At 38.8% G+C, this 24,815-nt stretch overlaps 1 protein-coding gene across 2 annotated transcripts; it reads right to left on the reverse strand.

Moving 5' to 3' along the window:
- Nucleotides 1-258: 258 nt before the first annotated feature.
- Nucleotides 259-4,988, reverse strand: LOC126708868 (leucine-rich repeat receptor-like serine/threonine-protein kinase SKM1). 2 transcript variants are annotated; one of them, XM_050408855.1, is made up of 4 exons: nucleotides 4,772-4,988; nucleotides 4,519-4,557; nucleotides 1,657-4,239; nucleotides 259-822 (listed from the first exon to the last, which is right to left on the reverse strand). In XM_050408855.1, exons 3-4 carry the CDS (start codon nucleotides 4,214-4,216, stop codon nucleotides 458-460), a joined length of 2,925 nt encoding a protein of 974 aa, XP_050264812.1. In that variant the 5' UTR covers nucleotides 4,217-4,239; nucleotides 4,519-4,557; nucleotides 4,772-4,988; the 3' UTR covers nucleotides 259-457. The 2 variants fall into 2 exon arrangements, with proteins under 2 accessions (XP_050264812.1, XP_050264811.1); XM_050408854.1 differs by having other exon boundaries at nucleotides 1,657-4,376.
- Between the last annotated feature and the right edge of the window lie 19,827 nt (nucleotides 4,989-24,815).

Consider the following 24,815-nt stretch of genomic DNA (forward strand, 5'->3'; position numbering starts at 1 on the left):
ATATATATATATATATATTCCTTTTCGACGGATAAGGACAGTTTCTAACTTTTTATTTATTTATTTTTTTAATAATTTATTTAAACTTACTGAAGGATTTTTACCAATTAAGTTATGGTGACTTGGGTTCCACCCAAATTACATTTAGAGAGTCCCAAATTTGTTTATTGCTTTTTTGTTTTTGGGACAAAAGATGACCACGTAATAATGAGTTGTAAAGTAGTGCATGATGTGCTCACAAATAGAAAGCAAAAGAGCTTAGAAAATGTTGTGATTCATATAATGGCATTAAGTTTATCTACATGTTTACACTCACTAGTATGTCAAACATACCATATTAAACAGAGCATTTTGAGTAACAATCATTTTTTTTTAACTCCTTATACAAAAATTCAAAAGAAAATTAAAAAAAAAAGTAAAAAAATAAAATAAAACTTAATTAGGGGACAAAATCTAATTAATTAGATGAAGAAAATTTAAGGTTTGAAACACAAGAACTAGGCTTCATAGCAGACTCTAGGTTTTTCAATACTTGGGTTGCGCATGGCCTAGCCGTGGGGTCAGTGGCGGTGCAGTGAAGGGCTAGGTTCATGGTCTCAACAATCTCGTTCTGATTATTCGTTGCATGTCCCCTTATCATACTATCAATCCACACATCAAGATGACAATCTGAGTAGCAATATCGGGCCCACTCAACAATATTATTCTCTTGCATGCCAAATTCCGTGTCGGCGGGGCTTTTACCAGTCAATAACTCAATCAATATGAGACCGAACCCATATATATCACTCTGTTCTGTCATTTCTTTGGTTTCTCTGGTTTCTGCAATAACAAAGCAAAAACAAACAAAAATTGTGGTTCATCGAACCTATATACTTGAGTATATGTGGTACGTGCATGGATGCTAATTTTAGTATTTTACCAATTAGAGCATGCCACATCCTCTAGATTTTGAATTGAATGCATGCTGACACATATCTTATCATGGTGTTGTTGCTCCCAATTATATTCACATATGATGCATGTAAAGATGACTGCCATGTCTTTTCTTAGTTGAATGATACTATTGTTTAGCCAAAAAAAAACATATTAACCTTGGAATTAGCCGCCCAGAATCCATATTTTAGGCACAACACTAGATTGATTGGTAACTTTTAGACATCAATTTTCTTTCTGCAATAGAATTTCAAAATATAGATACCCTTTACTTTATGAGTTCAACTTTTCTAATCAATACTTTAGGGGCAATCCCAATAAATTCTTTCCTAATTATTCGGTGTATGTAGGACAAAAGACTATAAACACTTGGAAATTAATTAGGTATTATAAGAGTCTTAAACACTCATGCTAATTAAAAAAAAAAAAAAAATTCCCACAATCCTTAAACAATGTTTCCATCAAGAAAAAAAAAATTGAAATTTCTAAATATAAGGGAACATCTCTCTATTTTTATCGTGTACTTAAAAGTCTCTCAAAAATTAAAAGAAAATGTTACATGAACAGCCTAAAATATGAGAAAATATTCTCTTTCATTCATTTTACAAAACAACCATAATTGATGCAAACATTTATGATATCATTGTCTCTAAATTATCTACCACTATAATAATAGGATATTTAATAGTACTTATTATAAAGGGTAAATTAGTCATGTACCTGGGGCAACGTAGGCTGAAGAAAACTTGGTGTCCGTACAAGCCAACCCAGCAGGAAGGCTCAAACTCAGGCGAGGCTCATCTTTTCCATCAACAAGAACTCTCTCCGGCGACATGTCACCAAGCACAACACTTGGTGAACAATATCCATGCAAAAAGCTCAGCGCTTTCGCCATCCCAATCGCGATTTTACGTCTTCTTTCCCAACTCAAATTCCGAAGAACTTCACTCAATACTTTCCCTTCCACATACTCATAAACCAAAAATCCACGCTTTTCAGACCAACAAATTCCCATCAACCTAATGATGTTTGGGTGCTTAAGCTTACCAAATTCAGCAACAACAGACCAAAAACTCGTTGGAAGTACTGTATTTTCACCTTTCATTTCCTTCACCACGAACTGCATGTTGTTCATGAGAGACTTTCCTCTGTATGAAACTGAAACCCCTTTCTTGTTCCCTCTCATAATGACATTTTCGTCTTTGGCCGATGAGAAAATATCTTCCATTGTGAGGGACTTCGAAACCTTGGAATCAAAGAACTGCATTTCCCATATTCCATATTCGTGTTCCACTCTTTTCTGCTCCAACTCATTACGCCGGCTTCGAATGAAAACAACCAGAAAAGCAGCAATAGCAAACATTACTAACGCGACCAAAAGGCAAGTGAGAACATACCACCACACGGGACTTTTACCGCTCTTGCATTGCGGTAAACCAGTTGTAATATCGCCACCACAAAGGTTATTATTGCCGGCAACAGCACTGGCATTAATAGCAAGAAATGCCCCGGTAGAAGGTAAGCTTCCATGCAAGTGATTGTGAGAAATATTCACTTCTACAAGAGATTCCAATCTTCCAAAACTTTCTGGAATTTCACCGGAAAATTGGTTTTCCGACAAATCAAGTAGACCCAGAACCGGAAGTTGAGCTAGACTGATTGGAATTAGGCCACTGAGTTGATTATGACTGAGGTCTAATCTCACAAGCTTCTTGCATGATGACAATTCTTCTGGAATGTGACCTGAGAGCTTGTTTTCACGTAGCTCTAATTGCACCAGCTCTGACAATCCCCCAAAGCTCTTGGGGATGTTACCTGAGAACTGATTTTCAGACAAGTCCAAGTTCTGAAGCTTGTCACTACCGAATGAACCTGGCAGCTCTCCAAAAAAATTGTTCTTCCCTAAATTCAGCATCTCCAGTGATGCCATATCCCACTTTTGCTTGTCAATTCTGCCAGAAAGATAGTTGCTTGAGATATCCAGGAAGTTTACTAGTGGCAGTTTTGTGAAACCCGAGGATAATTCACCGGAGAGACGGTTGTTTTGGAGGCGTACTCGCTTTAAGCTTTTGCAAGAATTCAAACTCCCGGGAATTTCGCCTTCCAGGGAATTAGAGAAGAGGATGAGCTTATAAAGCTGACCCGAGTGGCATAAGCTTTCAGGGATTTTCCCAGCGAGATAATTGGTGGAAAGGTCCAGTACAGTGAGATTGTTTAGCCTTCCAAGGTCTCTGGGGATCTCACCGGATAATTGATTCGACCATAACTGGAGGACTTGAAGCCGAGGCAAGGAGGTTAAGGCAGCCGGAATCTTTCCCGTGAAGTTGTTGGAGAAAAGATGAAGAATCTCCAAGTTTTGAAGCTGAATTATGAGCTCTGGGATCTCACCAAAAAGAGAATTGATGCTAAGATCAAGTGAGGCCAGCTTTTTGAGGTTAAAAAGTGATCTTGGAATTGGACCCGTGAGCTTGTTCTCGTATAGGAAGAGATACTGAAGATTGCTGAGGTTTCCTAGAGAGAATGGAATATGTCCACTGAGATTGTTGTAGACAACATCAAGATGATTCAGAGAAGTCAAGTCTCCAATCTCTGTTGGAATTTCACCTGAAAGATTGTTGTAGCCTAGGTAAATCCACCTCAAGCTCTTCATTTGGCCTATTTCATGTGGAATTTCACCAACTAGTTGGTTTGAAGCCAAAGTCAAGACTTGCAAAGTCGTGATATTTGATATGGATTTTGGAATTTTTCCCACCAAAACATTTCCACCTAGATCAAGAAATTGTAAGCTAGAAAGCAATCCAATATTGTCTGGAATTCTACCCGAAAGCATGTTGTTGGAAAGGTCTAGTGTTTCAAGGTGGGAAATGGAAATTCTTGGCAATGGACCTGTTAAATTATTGTTACTAAGATTGAGGAATTGAAGTGAAGGACAAGAAAATAAATCACCAGGAATTTCCCCAAAGAGCTGATTGTTGGAAAGATCAACAACCTTGACGTACTGCAATTGGAAAATTGAGGCAGAAAGTTTGCCAGAGATGTTTTGCCCAGAGAGCTCAAGTGAGTTAACATGGGAAGAGTTGTCACAGACTATACCATGCCAGTTGCAAAAAGTGGCAGAGGAATTCCAGTCAGAAAGAAAGCCGAACTGGTCTTTGATCGAAGCTTTGAAAGATAAGAGAAGCTCTAGTTCCTCGCCATGCAACATGGGAAGATTGAAGAATAAGAATAACAACATGAACATGGAGAATATTGGACATCTTTTAGTTCCTTTCTTGGCCATTTCTAGCTGAGTTTATGTAACATCTACGTAAAGACAAAAAAAGGCTGAGATGAGAATTTTTAGAGAGAGAAGGAGATGACAATTTTCCAGATATTAATGTAATAAGAACAATTTTTTGTTTCCACCAAAGATGTTGTTCATAATTTACTCGGATCCCAAGCTGTTAAAAGACAAACAAACAATAAAACAAATATTAACACGATTTTCTATATGGTGTTTAATATATTACTCTCTCGGTCTTTTCTTCCCAACAAAAATCAAAGAACCTTTTTTCTTTATAATCTGGAAAATAAAGAACTTACCACATTTGCATGAGATTAGAATCAACCAAGCACTAGAATCTGTACAAAGCAACAAAGAGCATAATAATAAGTTTGCATGTTACACGCATTAATACAAGAATATTATCCATAATCTTCATACTTAAAAAGTTTTACATAACACTATTCATGAAAAGTGAACCAAGAGAACATGCATGATGTAAACTCTTTTAGAGAGAATATTTATGCTACATAAAGAAGTTAAGAGGCTTAGGTAAAATATCCCATTACGTACCTAAAATCTCATAATTGGTATGATCTATAAGATCAAAGACTGAAGATTTGTAAGTAAGAAACGTGGATTGAAAGAGAAGAATTTAGGAGGACAAGTTTTGAACTATTGAAGGAGACTAGGGTGAAAGAGAGTGGGAGATATGAGTGCTTAAATAGAATGAGGGTTAAAGCTGTGGAAATGGGCTTGGTATTGGGGAATAATTACGAAAGTGCACCTTGACTTCCTTTAGAATGATGTTTGAACACGAACGGTTGAAAGGGAAACAGGGACAAATGCTGGAAAAAAGGCTCTGATTTTGTCGGTTCACTCACTAAATTGCTCTTTTGACTGACTGACTGGGTATAGTCTCAAAGGGATTTTCTGTAACCGTTGAAAAGTTTGAAAGTTTTGTGGGCATGTGGTTGTGTATGCCTTTGATCATTGATGTTGTACTTATTTACATATATGAAAGACTTCATGGTTTGGTCGCTTTTCTGAAAAAGGTTTTCCAATCTCTCCGACCCAATTATGAAGATAAAAATTGGAATGCACAACATTGTGAATAAGAATTTATGTTTGGCAAAAGCAAAACTCCATTTTTAGATAGTTTAGGAGGTAATTTATCAGATACCTAGTGGTGATAGTAAATAGCTATAGCATGCACTTTAGAGAGACACTACATAGGTGATAGTGGCAACAATCATGGTAGTTAGGAGTACTAAAATTTCATATTTTTTTTTCTAACATGAATCGAGTTCAAGCAAATTATTAAGATAAATTACATGTTCAAATTTATTTATTTTTTAATCAAACAAACTCAAGTTATTGATGAATTACTTAATTAAATTATTTTTCTTATATAAAGTAAACATCACAATTTATATTTATTTTTTACCTCTACATAAATCTATACTTAAAAATTAATAACTAAACTATATGATAAGTTATATTAATTAATTAGGCAGAATGATTCTCAATTTATGAATTTATAAATCTTATTGACCATAGCTCTAGTGATAAAGAAAGAGTTAGTACAATGATATGGTGATGGAGACCGTGCATGCTATTGATATTAGTTAGTCAAAATAGTGATGTTAAAGTTACTACAAATTTATTTTATATGTGTAGGGAATTAACACGAAATTCCTGAACCTGTGAGAAACAAAATAAAGAAAAAACAAACGTCAAAAAGAATAATCGCACGCATAAAACAGTATTTACATGGTTCGGCAATTTGTCTTCGTCCACGAAATTGTAGGGATTTCACTATTATCAGGGAAAAATACAAAGCGCGGCAATACAATTTTTTTTCTCTCTCAAAAATTACAACCAGAAACCCTAATCACCAAAAAAACAGTTTCTACATCCTACACATAGGATTCACAATGGGCTACAAAACGGGCCAAAATTTTTTCTGGGGGTAGCTTGGGCCTATCGGCCCAAGCCTTCGCTTCATGGATTAAGCCTCAGAAAATCTCCCATTAAAAAACTAAACAACATTATTTCAGGTCAAGTCGTCATCCAAATCAAACACATCTAGGCTCCACAAAGCCCAAAAATATGCTGTGAAGTATTTCCAATTATGTTCATGTGTAAGCTTTTTATGGTATTAATAAAAACTTGAGCATTTTCCTAGTAAAAAATTATATCTAAGGCCAGATTCATTAGAACATTAAACATAGCCTAAATAAACTAAATTCAAGCTTATATAGCTTCAACAAACTAATTAAGCTTGAATCTCTCTCCCTTGTAATTATAATTGGTTTGGGTTTAAATCGACCTTAATTATTAACCTTCTCTTGTGAGGGCACACAATATCCTTTTCTTCTCCCTAACTTCTTCAGACAGGTAAGTATGACACATACCTGACCTCTCTTGTTTTTTTTTTTTTTTTTTTTTTTTTTTTTTTTTTTTTTTTTTTTTTTGGCAATCAATAGGACATCATCTTCTTTTGTTTTGTTTTGTTTTTTTTTTTTTTTTCTACAGCTTCTATTTTCAGGCTTAGTTGGATTTTCTGTAATCATTAAAGAATCTACTAATGTGTTGACATTAGTTGTTTATTATATTTTGTCAGACATAATTATAACATATATAGTAAGTCAGATTATTCTTCGAACTCTCTTTTGTAAACTCTATCCATACTAGACCAGAGAAATTTGAAATTGGTCTCAGAGTGTAAATTCATAGAAAAGGTGAGGATAAATTGATAGAGAAAGAGACGAGCTCCCTGCATGTAAAAGCAATAATATTCTTGAGCTCCTTTTGTTTGAACGCTTTATATTATTATCTTGGATTCTCATTAGCAGTAGAGAGAGAAAGGAAGAGAAAATAAATAAATAAATAAATAAAACTTTTAGACATATAATTATAGAGAGTGCGTACAAGCACATAGAAGGAGCTACAACAGAGGCAAAGAGAATTGAGAAGAACAGTGGGATTATAAAGCAATGAGAGAGAGAGTGCAATGCCGAGGAATGAAAAGAAAAAGTGGGTGGGCTTTACATTACATACACCGATGCTCGTGCGCAAATTCTTTCCCTTTTGGGACCCAAAGTCTCTTTCTCGAAGGAATATACAGTGTATGGTCTTTGTCAGACCCGGCATGCTGTGCTTATCTCCATTTTCTAGGGTTTTACACTCCCAACAGTCCACCCTCACCCTCTCTCACACGCACAGCCTTTCCCCACTTCCTCTTTTTGGCCATTTTAAAATCCTACTTCACCTTTTGGTATATTATATATATATATATATATATATATCAATTCATCAGTACTAGTGTGTTTAGTAGGTGAAACAATAACCAATGCAACTGTAATATATACAAAGTAGAAAAAGGAATGAAAAAGAAACAAAGAAACCTTTTGGTAGTATTTACTATTTAGAAAGAGTCAGTCGGTATTCACTTGTGACTTGTCCATAATTCTTTTTTAATTTTCCATGGAACACTACCTTTTGGTATTATATATATACGGTTCTCAATAACCAAAGGAACTAAGGAAGTGGCCACTACATTCTAGACCAAATAAAATTAAGAAACCATTTGGGATTTGTAAATCAAGTTAGGCAATTACTTAGGCGGGTAGCACTATATAGAGAGATTCTGTGGGGTTAGGCAACTGGTTTTTAGCGACTTCTTTATTCCCACTCTATATTCCCACCAAAATTAAATAAAAATAAAAAGACAAAATTTTCATCTAAATCGGATTAAATCCATAATCTAAAGGTTCAAAAACTACCAATGTGTGTTAAATCATAGAAATTATTTAATTATTACATATATTTTACAAGACTATTAACTAAGTCAAATGACTGAGAGTACCATCAATAATATTTTTGAATGGTTATACGATGTCGATAAGTTGGAGTTACTTTCCTCCAAATGTTTTCCCTAAAAAGTCAACAATTTAAGACCAAGATATTAGTCCAAAAATATTTTGGCTCATACTTCAATGATAGTTGAGGCACTCCAAAATAAAAAAAATAAAAAAAGTTGTACCCAATCTACTTTATCCATGACCAATTTAATTGACACTCACTTGGGACGAAGGAGTTTTGCAATTTTTGACCGTGGGAATATTTTTGTGGAAAAGAATGACGAATTACATTTGGCATTTTTTTTTTTTTTTTTTTTTTTTTGAGAATTCATCTTCATCTTATTAGAAAAAAATCAGCCAAAGTCGGCTAAAAGTACATCCAAAACGGGTGGTGGAACATCCTCCATCCACACTAAAACACCATCAATAGTTTTTGCGAATTTGGCTAAAGAATGAGCAACTGAGTTCCCCGATCTATGGGTATGGGAAAATGAAATGCAGTTACAGTAAACTAAAAATTGCTTGACGGAAGAAATCAAATGGCCAAAAGAAGAAAAAGAGTCTTCTTTTTTCCTTAAGGCTGAAATAACCACCTCGGAGTCTCCCTCGACAATAAAAGAGGGTAGATTGAGGTCCATAGCAAGGGTGATAGCTCGAACAGCTGCTAGAGCTTCAACTTCATCGAATGATGATGGCATCTTGATCTTTTCTGCCAGGGATGCGAGAATTTTTCCATGAGAGTCACGTACGGCCACTCCCAGTCCTGCTTCCTCTGTATCTCTGAATAGCGCACCGTCAAAGTTAATTTTGATGAGCGGTGGAGGCGGAGGTTCCCATCTGGGCTGAGAACGTTGAGGAGGGAGAGACTGCAGCGTTGCTATTTGGTTTGCCTCTGTATACTCGTGGAGCATCTGCCTAGCTGAAGGGACGACCTGGGCTAACGGGAAGGGTCTGCTGCTGGTGCGAAGCTGGTTCCGACGAGTATTTTATTGTAGATATTAATATTATAATTTTTGTTATTGCTCTTTGTGTGAAAATTTTAATTTGATTAGGTTTTTTCTCCGACAAATTAACTGAATGGGCCTCATCAAGATCTTGTTTGCCCGAGCACCAACAACATAAGCTGAAAAATGGCCAACAAATCAATTTTAAAGGCCAAATTATAGCAAATCAAACTTGAAAAATCTAGCATATTTCAATTCCCTATTAATAATTTAGATTCCTTTTATTTTGATGTTTTCCTCAATTTCAAACTTTTGAGGTGACTAGAAAACTTGTTCAAACCGTAAACATAAAGAACTTTTGAGGTGACTAGAAAACTTGGCCAAACCGAAATCATTTTATGTTGACTAGCAAATATTCTAAAACTGCGTAAAGAGAATAGAACTCCCCCTCTCTCTTGCAGACCCACCACCCCCTTCCCATTCTCTCTTTAAAGAATAAATTCCATGAAACATACAAAACAACAAATAATTTGGAATGTTCAAAATGTCAAAATTACCCTCAAAATGATCAAAATACCTCAAAAAGTTTCATAATAACATAGAAATCTACAATATAATAGAGATATCCTTAGATTTTTCAAAATCACCAAAAAAAACCCTTAGAATCTTTAAAATGATCTAAATACCTCTAAAACCTTCAAAAAGACCAAAATACCCATTTAAAACCTTCAAAATGACAAAAATAATCAAAGCACTCTCAAAACCTCCAAAATACCCCCCTAGAAAAACAACCGGAATATTTTCAAAAGCTCCAAAGTGATAAACCCCCTCCCCCCAAAGAAAAAAAATTCTAAAGTGATCGTGATACCTTGAACTCTAGGAATCGCCCACAAGCTTTTAAAAGTCAGGAAAAAAACAACTTCAATTGTTCTTTTTGAGGTTTCAAATGTTTTTTATTAGGCATGTGAATGTGTAATTAGGTATATGGATGGATTAGGTCCCTTTTTCCCCTTTAAACTCTAAAAGAATTTCTTTATTTATTCAAAACAAAAACTTTAAAAATAAGTTAATAGTAGGTTTTGCTTTTTGATTAAGTTTAGTAGATAGTTTTATTCATTCTTTTAGGTTTTTTTAACTCTTATTTTGATTATGTTTATTAGTGTAATTATCAATAATTTTTATTTTGATTTCGCATATTTTTTTAGGTTGATTTTAGTTGTTCTGCATTAAGATTTTAAAGAAATGAACTAAAGTTGTTATTAATAACCATTACTATAGGAAATTTTGTGATTTTTTTTATGAGTTAAACACGAAAAGCAAACAATTTTCAACTGAAAAAATTATGCTAAAATAAATGGAGTCTCAATCAAAATGAGCCGAACACTAGTGGATATTATTATTTTCTATGCAATAATCACTCATTTTATAATTTTCCATAGCCAGATTCTACCAGTAGTGTTTTGATTTGTTTAGCTGGCTTTGAGCAACCTAATCTCTTAGCCAAAAAAAAAAAGAAAAAACCTAACATAATTTCCAGCATGGGCCTAAATTATTCAAAGTAACCCAGCTCTTTGAATAATTTGTCTTTCTTCAACATTTTCTGAAGAAAAGAAAAGGAAAAATTAAAATAATTTTAAGCAGTATCACTATCTCCCACCAGTAATCATCTAGATGTCAAAATATATTTTTGATAGGTAGATAATTAGTGAGAGCAGAGAAGCGTGCTTCAAACCACAAATATGAGAGACAATACAAAAGATGTTATCAGAGTTTGCACTATTACTTGAACACCCTCTAATATCTAAGTATTAATATAGACAAATCTATACTTTATCAGACATCATTGTTTATGCTCTTCCAACAGTTAAATGGCAAGGCAAACTCATCAGCAACTTGTCTAATTACCTTCTGTCATCCACTTCTTCTGCGCATGTAAGTAGATTTGTATTCTAGCTAGAGTCCATTTTAGTATATTATGATCAATTATTGTTCACGTTTTGGGGCTTTTTGACATAAATATATATAGCATGATCAACTGCTGATTCAGTTCATATGATAATATTGAAAAGTTAATGGATGCCAATATGCTGTAAAGAGCAGAATTAGGTTTAGTGCTTTCATTTGTACATATACTAATTAATGCAGCACTTTTCATTCTGTACCTTTTATATATAATCTTAATTTGTATTTAAAGTTTTAATTAGATACCTTATAAACCCCTTAATAAACTGAGGTATGCATGACGTTGACCCGACCATTTCCCTTAAATAAGGATCTCTTTCTCTTTTGAAATTCGTAGGGCTTAATGTTCTTAGTTAGTGGTCCAGTTCATTCACTTAGCCAAAACTTTAATAATTCTTTGATTAATTAAGGGCCATTAATAGGAAAGATGGTAAGCAATTGCTTTGTATTTGTTTTCCCCTACTTTTGAAAAAGAATAAAATTCCAATATGCACTATGATCTATAAATGTCGGGCGCAAGGGTCCACTAAGATTGCAACTAACATGGGTTATTGGATCATGGATTCATGAGCTAAATTTGAGCATCATATGGCATAAATTGGTGTTACAGATTGTGAGGATTCATATTCTCCAAACTCTTCTAATTAAAGGTACTAAAATATGGTCAATCTCTTCGGTTTGCACGTGAAACCCATCAAAGGCCGTTCTCACTGGGTCATTAATTAAATTAAGTCGGTAAGAAATCCAAAAGTATGAGAAGAAAAAAAAATAATAACAAATATATACTACAATTTAAGAGAAAAGAGAAATAATATGTCTAAAATATTTTTACAACAAATTCTAGGTGGCAAGTTGTTACTAGTTGTTATTGTTAGGTTAAAAAAGTAATCTTATTACTAAATTCAAATTTGAACTAATAACAACTAACCACCTGTAATTTGTTGTAAAAACGTTGTGGATGTAGCAATTCTCAAAAGGAAATGATGTTGAAAAAGACTTGCATTAATTTAAACACTTTGAATGATTCCATATGAAACATTTTACTGTAGTGGTAGAGTATATTAATTAATTAGTAATGGTGTACGTGAGAGTTTATAAAAGAAGAGAGATGCTACGTCCACAACATTTTCACAACAAATTATAGGTAGTTAGTTGTTATTGGTTTAAATTTGAACCTAATACTAAGATTACTTTTTTGTCCCAACAATAACAACCTACTACTTAGGATTTGTTGTAAAAGTGTTGTGAAAATATTGTGGACATCATTTCTCATAAAAGAATGTTGGTGAAAAGAAGAAATATAAAATTTGCTATTATATATGTCATTTACATTTAATATGTTTTCTATGATAATGGAGATAAATTTGATATTTGACTTTTATATTTCATTAAAAGAATGATTGAATGAGTGTTTATCTTACTTTTGAGAAATATTTATGAAATAATGGAACTGAATGAGCATTACTTTCTAATTCTTTACCACTAAACTTGCAAATGGGAGAATTAATGAGATATTTCTTAAAAATTAATTTTAATCCATCATATTCTATTACAAAGATTATATAATTTTTCCTCCTCCTATACAAGTTGTGAGTGAGTGATCACTTGTAAAAAAAAAAAAAGAAGTTGAATGTGTTTAGGAAGATAAATCACCACTACACACCTTTGGTGCAATGGTTATTCCATAAGTATAAGTGCTTGTGGAGTGTTGAGGGTAAGGACCGGGGTTCAAGTCTTCAAGAGAAAACTTCACATACATATACACTTAGATTAAGGTAGAGTAGAATTTATATCTTATATAAAAAAAATTAAAAAAAAAAAAAGATAAATCAGATAATCAAAGAGGTATAGATACTGACATTTTAAAAAAAAAAAAAAAAAAAAATGTTAGTGAGCTGAGGCTGAGTCACAGGGCTCTACAGATCAGCCCGGATTATTATTGTCATTGTCATCTTGGGCCCCTAGTTGAATTGGGGGACAAGTATCCAACCAAATAACTTGGAAATTCACATGCAATTTGAAGAAAGGTGGTCCATTTATAAGAAAGGTGGTCCATATTTTCCAAGCTTTAAAGCCCTAAAGTCAGGGGTGTTGCACGTGTGCAACTCACGTGCTATGTGAGATTTTGCACCAACTAAGGGCTTAGCTTTGGTTTAGGTGCTTAAAGATTTTGGGATTTGGGAATTGTGGACCATTAACAATTATTGCAGTCAAAATAAATGTAGAGACTAGAGACTGAGGTCTACTTTTATAAAGCTATCTATATAGGCCATGGTGATGTATTGGATGAGGTTTTGATATAAAACTTGCCCAGCCCAAGGGTAGCCCACTTTCCTTCTGGGTGAAGCCTAGTTTCTTCTTACCCATAATCCAATCTCAATTTCAAGTATACCCTTTTCTCGCTTGAACAAAGCATTTCTTCACGCTCATATTAAAAGTAAATAAAAAATAAACAATTTTTTTTTTTTTTTGATAAATCAATAGTTGGGGAGTGTGAGATTTGAATCTTAAATATCTCCGTCTGAAACACCAAAGAGGCTAATTAGTTAAGCTAGGAAACTCTTGGAAAAGAAAAATAAAAAAATAAAAGGAATTTCTTAAAACACATGGCCAGACTTCTAGAGTCCGTTTGCTTGGGCAGTTGGGCTTAAAACATAGTTTATTTTACGTACAGCTTAAAAAAAAAGTACTTTTAACTAATTATATATCAAGAAAAATAGTCAAATTAAAATAAATTCAACCAAAAAAAAAAAAAAATACTAGGAATGTCGAATTTAAAGTATAGGGGTGATAGGACCAGGATCCCATATCTATATATATATTGGGCTAGGGGCCCAATCCGAGGATGGGTAAACACTTTCATAAGGATCCGTGTTAGTAAGTGAAGAAGTGAAATCCAATTAAAGCCATCCAGAAGAGTGGTTTGAGGAAGAATCCTTCCTTAGCCGAGCAAAGCCGATGTCAGAAGGTGTGGTCTGCCATCAAGAGTAACATTCTAAATCATTCCATGGATGGGGATAAGTATCAGGAAGGAACAGGACAAAGGAAAGCCATGAAATATCTCAAGCGAAAGTTGCTACCACCGCATTAAATACTCTGCAGCTAACTCTCTAGCCACATTAATGAGGAAGTGATATCTGAACAGTAGCTTTTAGCCTTACAACTACTCTCCAGAGACTTCAGGAAGGTGCTGATGTAACAGGGATCAGTACCAACACTCTAATATACACGTGGAAGCAAATATGAAGGTAGAGGGTAATATAAAATAGGAAGAGGGCAATGAGAGAATGAGATCAAGAAATGAAGGGAAAAACACTGTAACAATCAAGAATTGAACTTGTAATCTAACTTGAGAGAAATATATCAGAACTAATCTCCTTGGATTGTGCCGAGGACGATTTTATTTAGAATAAACCAGTCTATCTTCATTTTCTTGTCATATGAATTCACTTTACTTGTTGTCCGATTCATTTAAGCCCAGTTTTCCAACCCATTCTCTACAAATTCATTGTATTGGGCTTTTTGGGCCGAAGTTCATTTATCCTTTGGGCTAGGAACTCAAATTGCGTCCTTACATAAAGAATGAGTTTGTTAGGAGAGAAAGAAAGCAGAAAAGAATTCTATATTTTTAATTTTTTATATGTATTTGTATTTCAATGAAATCCTTAAAAGAGGTTATTATCACAAGTTAAATTAAAACATATTAGGAAAGTATAATAGAGTAATACCAAAAAAAAATAATAATAATAAATAAATAATAAAAGAGACAGAATCAAGGCTTGTCAATCAAGCTAATTAATTTAAGCCTGGTAGATTATGATATTTTAGAATATTCTAGTTGTAGGTGCACAATTTGGAGCCCAAACCCCCTATTTTGTAAGTCTTGGTCCAAAGAGCCTAACACAATGAATTTTTTGTAGAGTATGGATCAAAGAACTAGGTTTTAGTAAGCTAAACGGGGTATTGCATGGAATAAAGTAATACATGAACAAGAACAAAAGTCATTATATTGAAAGATCACACGATCTGATAGAGCTAAACACTTAGTTTGTATATACGAATCAATGCAGTGGGGTTCCTTTGCATGCTACAGTTCTCTCTCCTCCTCTTTTCGTCCCTCTCTTATAGGGGCTTTTACATATTATATAGGCCTTTTCCTATCATCTGGGCTTTACACTTGTCGATCATCCAAACCTCCACTTGAGCATATGTCCCATCAGACACCTCTTTCAGTTCTTTGTGAGTTGCAGTAGCCAAGGTAGCACTGTTCAGGGGTCTTCTCCACATTAATGCGGCCAGAAAAATAGTTGTAGTGCATTCAATGTGGCAGTGGCATCTTTTGCTTAGATATTTTTTTTTTCCTTCCTTTTCACGTATTTAGGGGATGGGCTTTAGTGCCTGGGATGTCCTTTTGCTTCGGATTTTCAGTGTCCGAGGAGAAATTCCTCCTCGGACCTTTTTTCTTTGTTTCCAATGATGTTTAACATGGGTTGCTTAAGCCACGTTAACTCCTTGGATGGGCTGGTGTCCTCGGACGAGTCCAAGGCCCAACCTGTTACTTTGGGCCATAGTTCCCACAATAGCCCCTCAAAACTTCGGTTTTTATTTCCCTCCGAGGAGAAAAGCGGGGTTTTGACTTTTCAAGGGATAAAATCAATTAGTTTTCGGTTCGCACGTGCGGGGGCAGTTGCTTCTAACGCGTTACGATTTACGAGGCGTGGCTTATTACTCCAGGCGGCTTTATGTCTCCCTCATCTAATGGTGAGGCGTAGATCTAACAACTGACATTCTTCCTAGAATTTTGAGCAGGAATGGCCTTCCCTTCTCTCTCTTGCTATATAAGGTCTTGAAGAAGCTCTTTTTGCTTTTCTTTTATACCGATGCTCCAATTTGCCAGAGAATTCCAATGCCCAATCCTTCATTAACGTTCTAGGCTTTCAAATTTCCGTGATTACTTCAGTGAGAAATTTTTCCTTGAGGAAATTTCTAAGAGTTTCAGAGATTGTCGTAAGGATACTCATAAGTTCTACTTCCTCTTTGTAGCCTCAATTTTCACCTCGGCCCTCGATTTTCACCTCGGCCTTCCTTCTCGGCCCACCGGTTTGACTAGATGGGTAGATTCAAGTATCTAGTAGATACTCCGGCCGCCATGGAGGCCTTTAGGGCAAAATATCGCATTCCACAGGGGGTGGTTTTGGAGTATTGTCCTCCGGAAGGAGTGTTAACTGATAGGGAAGTGGGTCAAGTCGTCATTCCCATGATCGCTTTTATAGAAGGAGGAATGGCACTTCCCATGCGTAGGATTACCCGGGACTACTTGTTTAACTATAGGTTGACACCGCATCAGTGCGCTCCCAACATGTTTAGGGTCTTAGGCAGCATAGATGTCTTGAACGAGCATATGGGTCTAGGCCTTACATGGCATGACGTAGTTCACATGTACGAATGTCACCTTGACAAGGCGGGATACTATCTTAAATCTCGGTTCAAGATCGTTAGGCTAATCTCCTGTCTTCCTAAATCCAATAAGGGTATGAAAGATGTCTTCCTTATTGCCTTAGGAGAGTGGAGCGACGGTCTTCATTGTCCAACTCGGGCAGGAGATCCAAGTGTGGTGCCTTTAGGATCAATCCTCTGGGAAGGGGGGTTTAGCCCTTTAGTTTTATTTTCTTTTAGTCGAAGATTCAAAATTTTTGTAACCTAACTAAAATTTTCTTCTCAGCTATTTTGCAGATAGATCTCACATCGCTCTTCGGCTCAGCCACGTGAACGCTCAGGCCTTGAACTACCTTTTGAGGTTAGAGATCTACATCAACGAGGACGGACAATTATGAGCGGCTCATCTGGTTTTGGGTTATGAACCCTTGTCCCGCACTTTCCAAGACATCAACTAATCCATAAGAGCCGGTAGTCTAAGGTTGGCTAGGATCGACGTGTCAAAGCCAAGGTTTTTAGTTCGAGACGATCTCAGGTCGGTTGTTTTGCCTACTGTTCAGAATCCTCAGCCAGTTGCACAACCACTTCCACAAGACAGTCCCGAAGCTGTAGCACCTGTTGAAGAAGAGGCTGAATCATCTCGTCTTTCTCTTGAGGAGGAGATAGACGAGTTTTATTTTGAGGAAGATATCCCAAAAGCTCCTTTAATCGAGCTTTCAGACCCTGAGGGAGAACCGGATAGGAATTTCGTGGTCGGCATTCCTCTGGTTATTGCCTGCTCAAACGATTCTTCAGATAATGAGGTGGACAACATGGCCTCTAACAAAGGGAAGAGTTTGCGAGAGCTGATGGCTTCCCGAGGCAAAGGGCAATCATCAAAGGTGCCCTCCAAGTCCCAGACCCCTATCCTTCCTCCCGTTATTCCACAACTCCCTGCCGATTTCGGCTTAAAAGTTAATCCCGACCTGAAGAAGAAAAGGCCGGCTGAATCCCTTGAGGAAGGCAAGGTGGGTCCTCGCCAAGGAGGTAAACAGCAAAAAATGACTCGGGAGCACAGGGACAGAAGGGCTCCATCTGTAGAGAGCCGAGAAGAGACGGAGCGGGCTGAAGTATGCGCTACTCCGCGTACTTGGAGCCCGAAACTCGAAGTGGACGGAGCTGCCATTCCCTATACTGCTTTGGTTCAAGAGTACAACAGAGGCCGAGCAGGGTATATAGTTGAAGCCCTAGAGCAGCCCGTGCTCCTTCCCAGGGACATGGAGGCTTACAGGCGATTTTTACAGCTTGAGCTCTTCCTATCCCTGAAGAGAGATCTTGCAATGGTAAGGCAATTCATCTTCTCATCGGTAAGATCATTAGATCCTATCATGTTTTAACACATCATTTTTTCATTTCTTAGACAGATTACTCAGCAAGTGTTTGTAGCCGAGGAGTATTGCCGCAACAATCGCAAGTTAGCTGACGTCGAGGCCCTTTCTCGTGCCGAGGTGGAGAAGGCTTTAGGAACCCTTAAGCAGGAGCATTACGAGCAATCTGAGAAGCTGAAAGAGGCTGAGAAAGGCCGCAAGAGCGCTGAGGCTAGCTTGAAGAATGCTGAAAGTCAAGCCGAAGACCAACGCCAAAAACTGTACGTGACTGAGACCAACCTCGCCACTGAAAAGCAAACCGTGTTGGATCTCAAGGCCGCATTGCAGAAAGCCAAGGAGGAGGCCCGACTTGCCAAGGAAGAGGCTCAGCTAGTTAGGGAAGCAGCTGAGGTTGAAAAAAGGGCTTCTTATCAGCTTGGGGCAAGGGAGATTGAAGCTAGGCTTTCCGAGGAGCTACCAGAGGTATGTAGGGATTACTGCAGTATTTCATGGGCTCATGCTCTTAATGCTGCAGGGATCCCTGCAGACTCAGCCTTGAGATTGCCTGAGAAGGTCTTTTTCCCTCCAGAGATCTGGGAGATCCTTGCCGATGCCACTGAAACTTTTGAGCAGGCTACGGTTGTTCCTGATGCCATCCCCCTAACTGAAATTGCTGGGGGTTCTGGTCAAGTAGCCATCCAAGGTGAGGATGTGGAAAAAGAGAAAGGCAAAGGCAAGGGTAAGGGAAAGAAAACCTTTTCAAAGGCTAAGGATCTTGCTAAGGAAGCAGTCATCGAGGATCACGGGGCAGATCTCCAAGTTAAGGACGTTCCACCTCCTCAGCCAAAGCAAAAAGAGGATCCTCCTGCTGAGGCTTAGCTCCTAAGGTTTCTATTATTATTACTGTATATATATATATATATATATTTTTTTTTTTTTTTCGGACAGAAGTTGTACTGCATTTTGTTCTTTTGCAGAGACTTCCTATTGTATTATTTTTGGCTTATTAATATAGAATGCTCTTTCTTTCATTTTTTTTTTTTTTTTAATCTTTATGATTGATGTTGATGGAATTCCGTTATGTTGTTCCGAGTTGATGCTACTGTTTCTTTAGTTGATGTTTGCAACAACCCTACCGATATAAATAAATGAGAAGGGGCAAGACCGTGCAATGAACTTAGAACAATAGATGCTATTATACAAGACTGTGAACATACCTTAGAATTACACAGAAGTCCTGAGTTATTAATTTCTCCTAAGTCTGTGGTCCGAAGAGCCATGCAGGACTTAGGTTCTGTTTAAAACTTAGATAGATGTTATAAATTGTTAATTTTTCCTAAGTCTGTGGTTTGAAGAGCCATGCAGGACTTAGGTTCTGTTTAAAACTTGTATAGATGCCATAAGTTGTTAATTTCCCCTAAGTTGTTAATTTCCCCTAAGTCTGTAGTCCGAGGAGCCATGCAGGACTTAGGTTCTGTTTAAAACTTGGATAGATGCCATAAGTTGTTAATTTCCCCTAAGTCTGTGGTCTGAGGAGCCATGCAGGACTTAGGTTCTGTTTAAAACTTGTATAGATGGAAGTGAGTCGACAAATGCGCGATAATCACAGGATACAACACAGGCATAGCTGTTTTCATTAATAATAATATCTTTTCAAATTGTTTACATTCCATGGGCGAGGTACAGTTTTCTCGTCTAAATCTTCCAGATAATAAGCACCTATTCCTGCCACTGAGGTGATGCGATACGGTCCTTTCCAGCTGGGTCCTAGCTTACCCCAGGAAGGATTCTTGGCGCTGCCAAAAATTCTTCTCATCACGAGGTCGCCTGGCCCTAGTGGCCTTAGTTTTACATTAGTATCGTACCCTTGCTTCAGCTTTTGTTGGTAATAGGCCAATTGGATCATTGCTCTTTCTCTTTTCTTCTCGACTAAATCTAGGCTCCTCCCTAGCAATTCGTCATTATTCCTTGGGGTAAAAGTGTTGGATCTCAACGTTGGGAAGCTAATTTCCAGGGGAAGCACAGCTTCGGCCCCATAAGTCATTGAAAAAAGGGTTTCTCCCGTTGACCGTCGCGGCGTGGTTCGGTAGGTCCATAAGACATGTGGTAGTTCTTCCACCCACCTTCCTTTTGCATCATCCAGTCTCTTCTTTAACCCATTCACTATGACCTTATTCACAACTTTGGCTTGCCCGTTTCCTTGGGGATAGGCTGGAGTGGAATACTGGTTGGTGATTCCAAAGTCGCCGTAATATTTCCTGAAGGTTTTACTATCAAATTGAAGGTCTTTGTCAGAGATGAGGGTGCGAGGAGTTCCGAAGCGCGTAATGATGTTTTTCCAAATGAACTTCTTTGCATCCACATCCTTGATATTGGCTAATGGCTCGGCCTCTACCCATTTGGTGAAATAATTCGTGCTGACTATTAAGTATCGCTTGTTCCTTGCTGCTTTCGGGAAAGGGCCGACAATATCCAGATCCCACTGAGCGAACGGCTAAGGACAGGAAAGGGGGTTAAGGACTCCCTCCGGCTGGTGGATATTTGGGGCAAATCTCTGGCATTGATCACACTTCTTTGCATATTCTTGAGCCTCTCTTTGCATGTTCGGCCACCAGTATCCCTGGGTGAGTGCTCTGTGTGCTAGCGATCTCCCTTCCGTGTGGCTCCCACAAATTTCCTCATGCAGTTCTTCAAGCAACGATTCTGATGCCTCTGGGTGTACGCATAATAAGTATGGCCCAGAGTAGGAGCGCTTGTATAGCTTGTGGTCTTCTGACAACCAGAACCGAGGAGCACTCCTCCATATCCTTTTGGCCTCTAATTTCTCTTCGGGTAATATATCATCTTTGAGGAGTTCACTATGGGATCCATCCAACTTGGATTGCTTCTGACCTGATGGATTCGAACTGTATCCTCTGTGGTTGTACTTATCTTGCATAAATCCTCAACAAGGATCATCCGAGGTAGATCCTGCGCAGAAGACGTGGCAAGCGTGGCCAGCGAATCTGCATGTGTATTCCCACTTCTAGAGATATGCGTCAAACTAAAAAATTCAAAGTCTGATTGCAGGCGCTTCACTCAATCGAGGTATTCCTGCATTCTTGCATCTCTAGCTTCCAACTCGCCCCTCACTTGGCCTACTACCAGTCTGGAGTCTGAGAACGCTTCTATCACCTTTCCGCTTATTTTTTGCACCATGACCATTCCTTGCAACAAAGCCTCATACTCGGCCTCATTGTTTGTAGCCGAGAACCCAAGTCTTAATGATTTTTCAATGGTAATATTCTCGGGCGATATTAGAACTAGCCCTACCCTGGATCCTTTTTGGTTTGCCGCACCATCCACATAGACCTTCCATCGTGAGGCTCCTTGTGTAGAGATTGTTCCAACCGATTTTCCATCCATGTTCTCCTCCTCGGTTACTTCTTCTATAGCGGGTTCAGCGAATTCAGCGACTAGGTCCGCGAGGACTTGGCCTTTGATGGAGGTTCTAGGCATATATTTAATATCAAAAGCCCCTGGAAATGTACTCCACATGGCGATTTTTCCTGTGTAATCGGCGCTTCGGAGCACCGATCGGAGGGGGAGCTGAGTCAGGACAATGACCGTGTGTGCCTGAAAGTAGTGGGGTAGTTTTTGCGTGGCATGCACTACTGCAAGAATTGCCTTTTCCAGTGGTAAATAGCGCACTTCAGCGCTATGTAATGATTTACTTATTTAATATACCGGTCGCTGTATCCCATTATCAATTCGTATTTGTACCAAGCTTACAGCGTGAGAGGCCACTGCTATGTATGCGAACAGAACCTCGTCGACCTTAGGGCTAGACATGATGGGTGGCCGTGACAGGTATTCTTTAAATTGCTGGAAGGCTAGAACACAGTCCTCGGACCATTTAAATCCTTTCCACTTATTCATCAAGAGATAGAAAGGTCAGCATCGGTTCGCAAATCGGGAGATGAATCGGTTCAATGCTGCGATCATTCCAGTGAGTCTCTGTACTTCTCTTGGATTCCGAGGAGCTTGTAGGCTATTAATCGCTTTGATTTGGTCCGGGCTTACCTCTATTCCTTTGTGAGTTACCATATAACCCAGAAATTTCCCAGACCCGATCCCAAATGAACACTTAGAAGTATTGAGGCGCAGTTTGTGCTCCCTTAAGATACCAAAAATGACTTCAAGGTCTTTCACGTGCTCGGACACCACTTTACTTTTTACTACCATATCTTCTATGTAGACTTCAATAACCTTGCCTAGCTGTGGTTCGAACATTCTGGTCATCATCCTTTTGTAGGTTGAACTTGCATTCTTTAAACTGAAAGACATCACCTTATAGTGGTAATTTCCGACGGGTGTCATGAACGTCGTTTTCTCCTGATCTTCTAGAGCTAGTGGTATCTGATGATAACCCTGGAAGGCATCTAGGAAGCTTATTCGGGGGTGGCCTACAGTCGCATCTACCAATCGGTCTATTCGAGGCAATGGGAACGGGTCCTTCGGGCACTCCTTGTTTAAGTCTGTGAAGTCTACGCAGACTCGCCATTTCCTTGTCTTCTTTTTTACCACCACCGTATTTGCCAACCATTCAGGGTAAAAAACCTCTTTGATAGCCCCTGCCTTTTTCAGCTTCATCACTTCATCCCTAACAGCATCGGCATGTTCTTTCGACGGGCGTCGGGGTGGCTGCTTCTTTGGAATAGAGGATGGGTTAAAGTTCAGGTAGTGACAAATGAGACTAGGGTCAACCCCTGGGGCATCGTAGGCATCCCATGCAAACACATCAACGTTCCTCCTCAGAAACCCTACTAGTTCCTCTTTTTCTTGAAGAGGTAATTCTGAGCCGACTTGGAAGAATCTTTCTAGATTATTGTTAACGGCAACCTTTTCTAAACTTTCACATTTTATCTCCTCGGCTAGTTCGCGGACTTGTGCTGCCGAGGTGGTTGATTGCTATAAGCTCTTCACAGGAGTTGAGGACTCGGCATTGGACCGATGTGAGATGGCGGCCACCATGTTGCCTAGCCATGGCTTGATCTCCACGAATTTCTTCCACTCGGCCCCCTGACGGGTATTTTATCTTCTGGTGAAGCGTAGAAGACACGGCTCCCAAAGCATGGAGCCAAGGTCTGGCTACTATGGCCGTGTAGGGTGAATAGGCATCGACCACAATAAAATCCACCTCCACCACCTCTGATCCAGTCTATATGGGTAATTTGATCTGCCCTTTTGGTACGACAGTCTTCCCTTCGAAACTTATAAGAGGAGAGTCATAAGCAGTCAAGTCCTCAGGCCTTAAGTTCAGCCCCTTGTACAAATCAGGGTACATTACTTCCACTGCACTGGCCGGATCTACTAGTACCCTCTTCACGTCGAAACCTCCAATCCTCAATGTAACCACTAAAGCATCGTCGTGAGGTTCGATAGTTCCTCCCTTATCCTCGTCTGAGAATCCTAATATTAATGAGTTTCCCTTTTTAGATCTTTTGGACTCCCTCTCACCATCCTCAGCAGGGAGCCGAGCCACGGACAACACCCTAGAAGGAAAAGAGCCGGTTCTTCCTGGGGCATCGAGGATGACGTGTATCGTCCCTATGGGAGGTCTCAAAGATACATCTTTCCGAGGCTCTTGTACTGCTTGGCCCAAATGACCGCTAAAGGGGTGTAAAAGGTGACGTAACTTTCCTTCTCGGACCAACTGATCTAGGTGATTCCATAGATTCCTGCAATCCTTAGTGGTATGCCCGTGGTCTTGATGATAATGACAATACAGGTTCTAGTTGCACTTCGAGGGGTCTTCGGCCATTTTACTCGGCCATTTGAAGAAAGGCTCATTCTTGACCCTCTCCAGAACTTGTTGCACCGGCTCTCTGAATATAGCATTAACCGTTTGCATGTTGGTCTGTCCAGCCTGTCTAAAAAAATCCCTCCTTGGCTGGTTACTGTTATATCATTCCGACCTGTAATAATTTCCTTTGGGGGGGATGATCTTATCATTTCCTTTCCCTTGTAGTTGGTCCTCTTCCACCCTTTTGTATTTGTCAATCCTGTCCATCAGTTGGCGAACGCTGGTGACGGGTTTACCAGTTAGAGATTTCCTTAAGCCGTGCTCGGTGGGGAGACCACTTTTGAACATGCTGATGGCGACGTCATCGTGGCTTTTGTCCATCTCGTTATACATCTTCCAATATCTGTCAGAATACGCCTTTAAGGTTTCCCCCTCATGCATAGACAGAGATAATAACGAACTTAGGGGCCGTGGGACTCTGCTGTTTGTAATAAAGCGAGAGCAAAAAGCCTGAGTGAGCTGTCTATAGGAATCTATGTAATTCGTCTTCAAGCTGTTGAACCATCTCATCGCCACTGGTCCCAGGCTGGATGGAAAACTCTACACATCAAAGCCTCATTTTGGGAATGGATAGCCATTCTCTGGTTAAACTGGCTCACGTGCTCCACGGGGTTTGCTTGGCCGTTATAGATGGCGAACATAAGTTGGTTGAAACGTCGAGGCAATTTAGCCCCCTCTATCCTGTGCGCGGGTGATTTGGATATCTGATCCAGTGCCTTGTTCATGGCATCATTACCCAAACCCTTATCAGATGGGCCTTTACATCTCCGTTCAGGGCGTGACTCATTCTCGTAAGAAAAGGTTTCACTTGGGGGAGTTCTTGACCTCCGCCTGTAACTGACATCCTCCTTCTCGTTAGAGGATGTATCTAAGCTGGAACGAGACTGCCTTCGCTGTGCACGGCGCAACTTCCTTTCAGGTCGTCTATCTCTCGCTGCATGGCCTGATAGTTGTTTCGCCTCTGGGATATGCGACTACCTACTTGAGAGTGACTCTGGCTCATCTGAGTAGTATGTACGCTTCCCTCTGGGTTTCTTCCATTGCCAAGGTTTAGCCCTGGGTCAGGAGCAATAAGTTCTGTCTGCTGAGGGTTAGGTTGGCGTGGATTCTCTCGGTGCGGACCTGATCCTGCCATGCTCAACCGTCGTACTTACTAACACTCAAGTTCTTCCCACAGATGGCGCCAATTGTAGGTGCACAATTTGGAGCCCAAACCCC

Source organism: Quercus robur, chromosome 12 (genome assembly GCF_932294415.1).
Source record: "Quercus robur chromosome 12, dhQueRobu3.1, whole genome shotgun sequence".
Taxonomy (NCBI): domain Eukaryota; kingdom Viridiplantae; phylum Streptophyta; class Magnoliopsida; order Fagales; family Fagaceae; genus Quercus; species Quercus robur.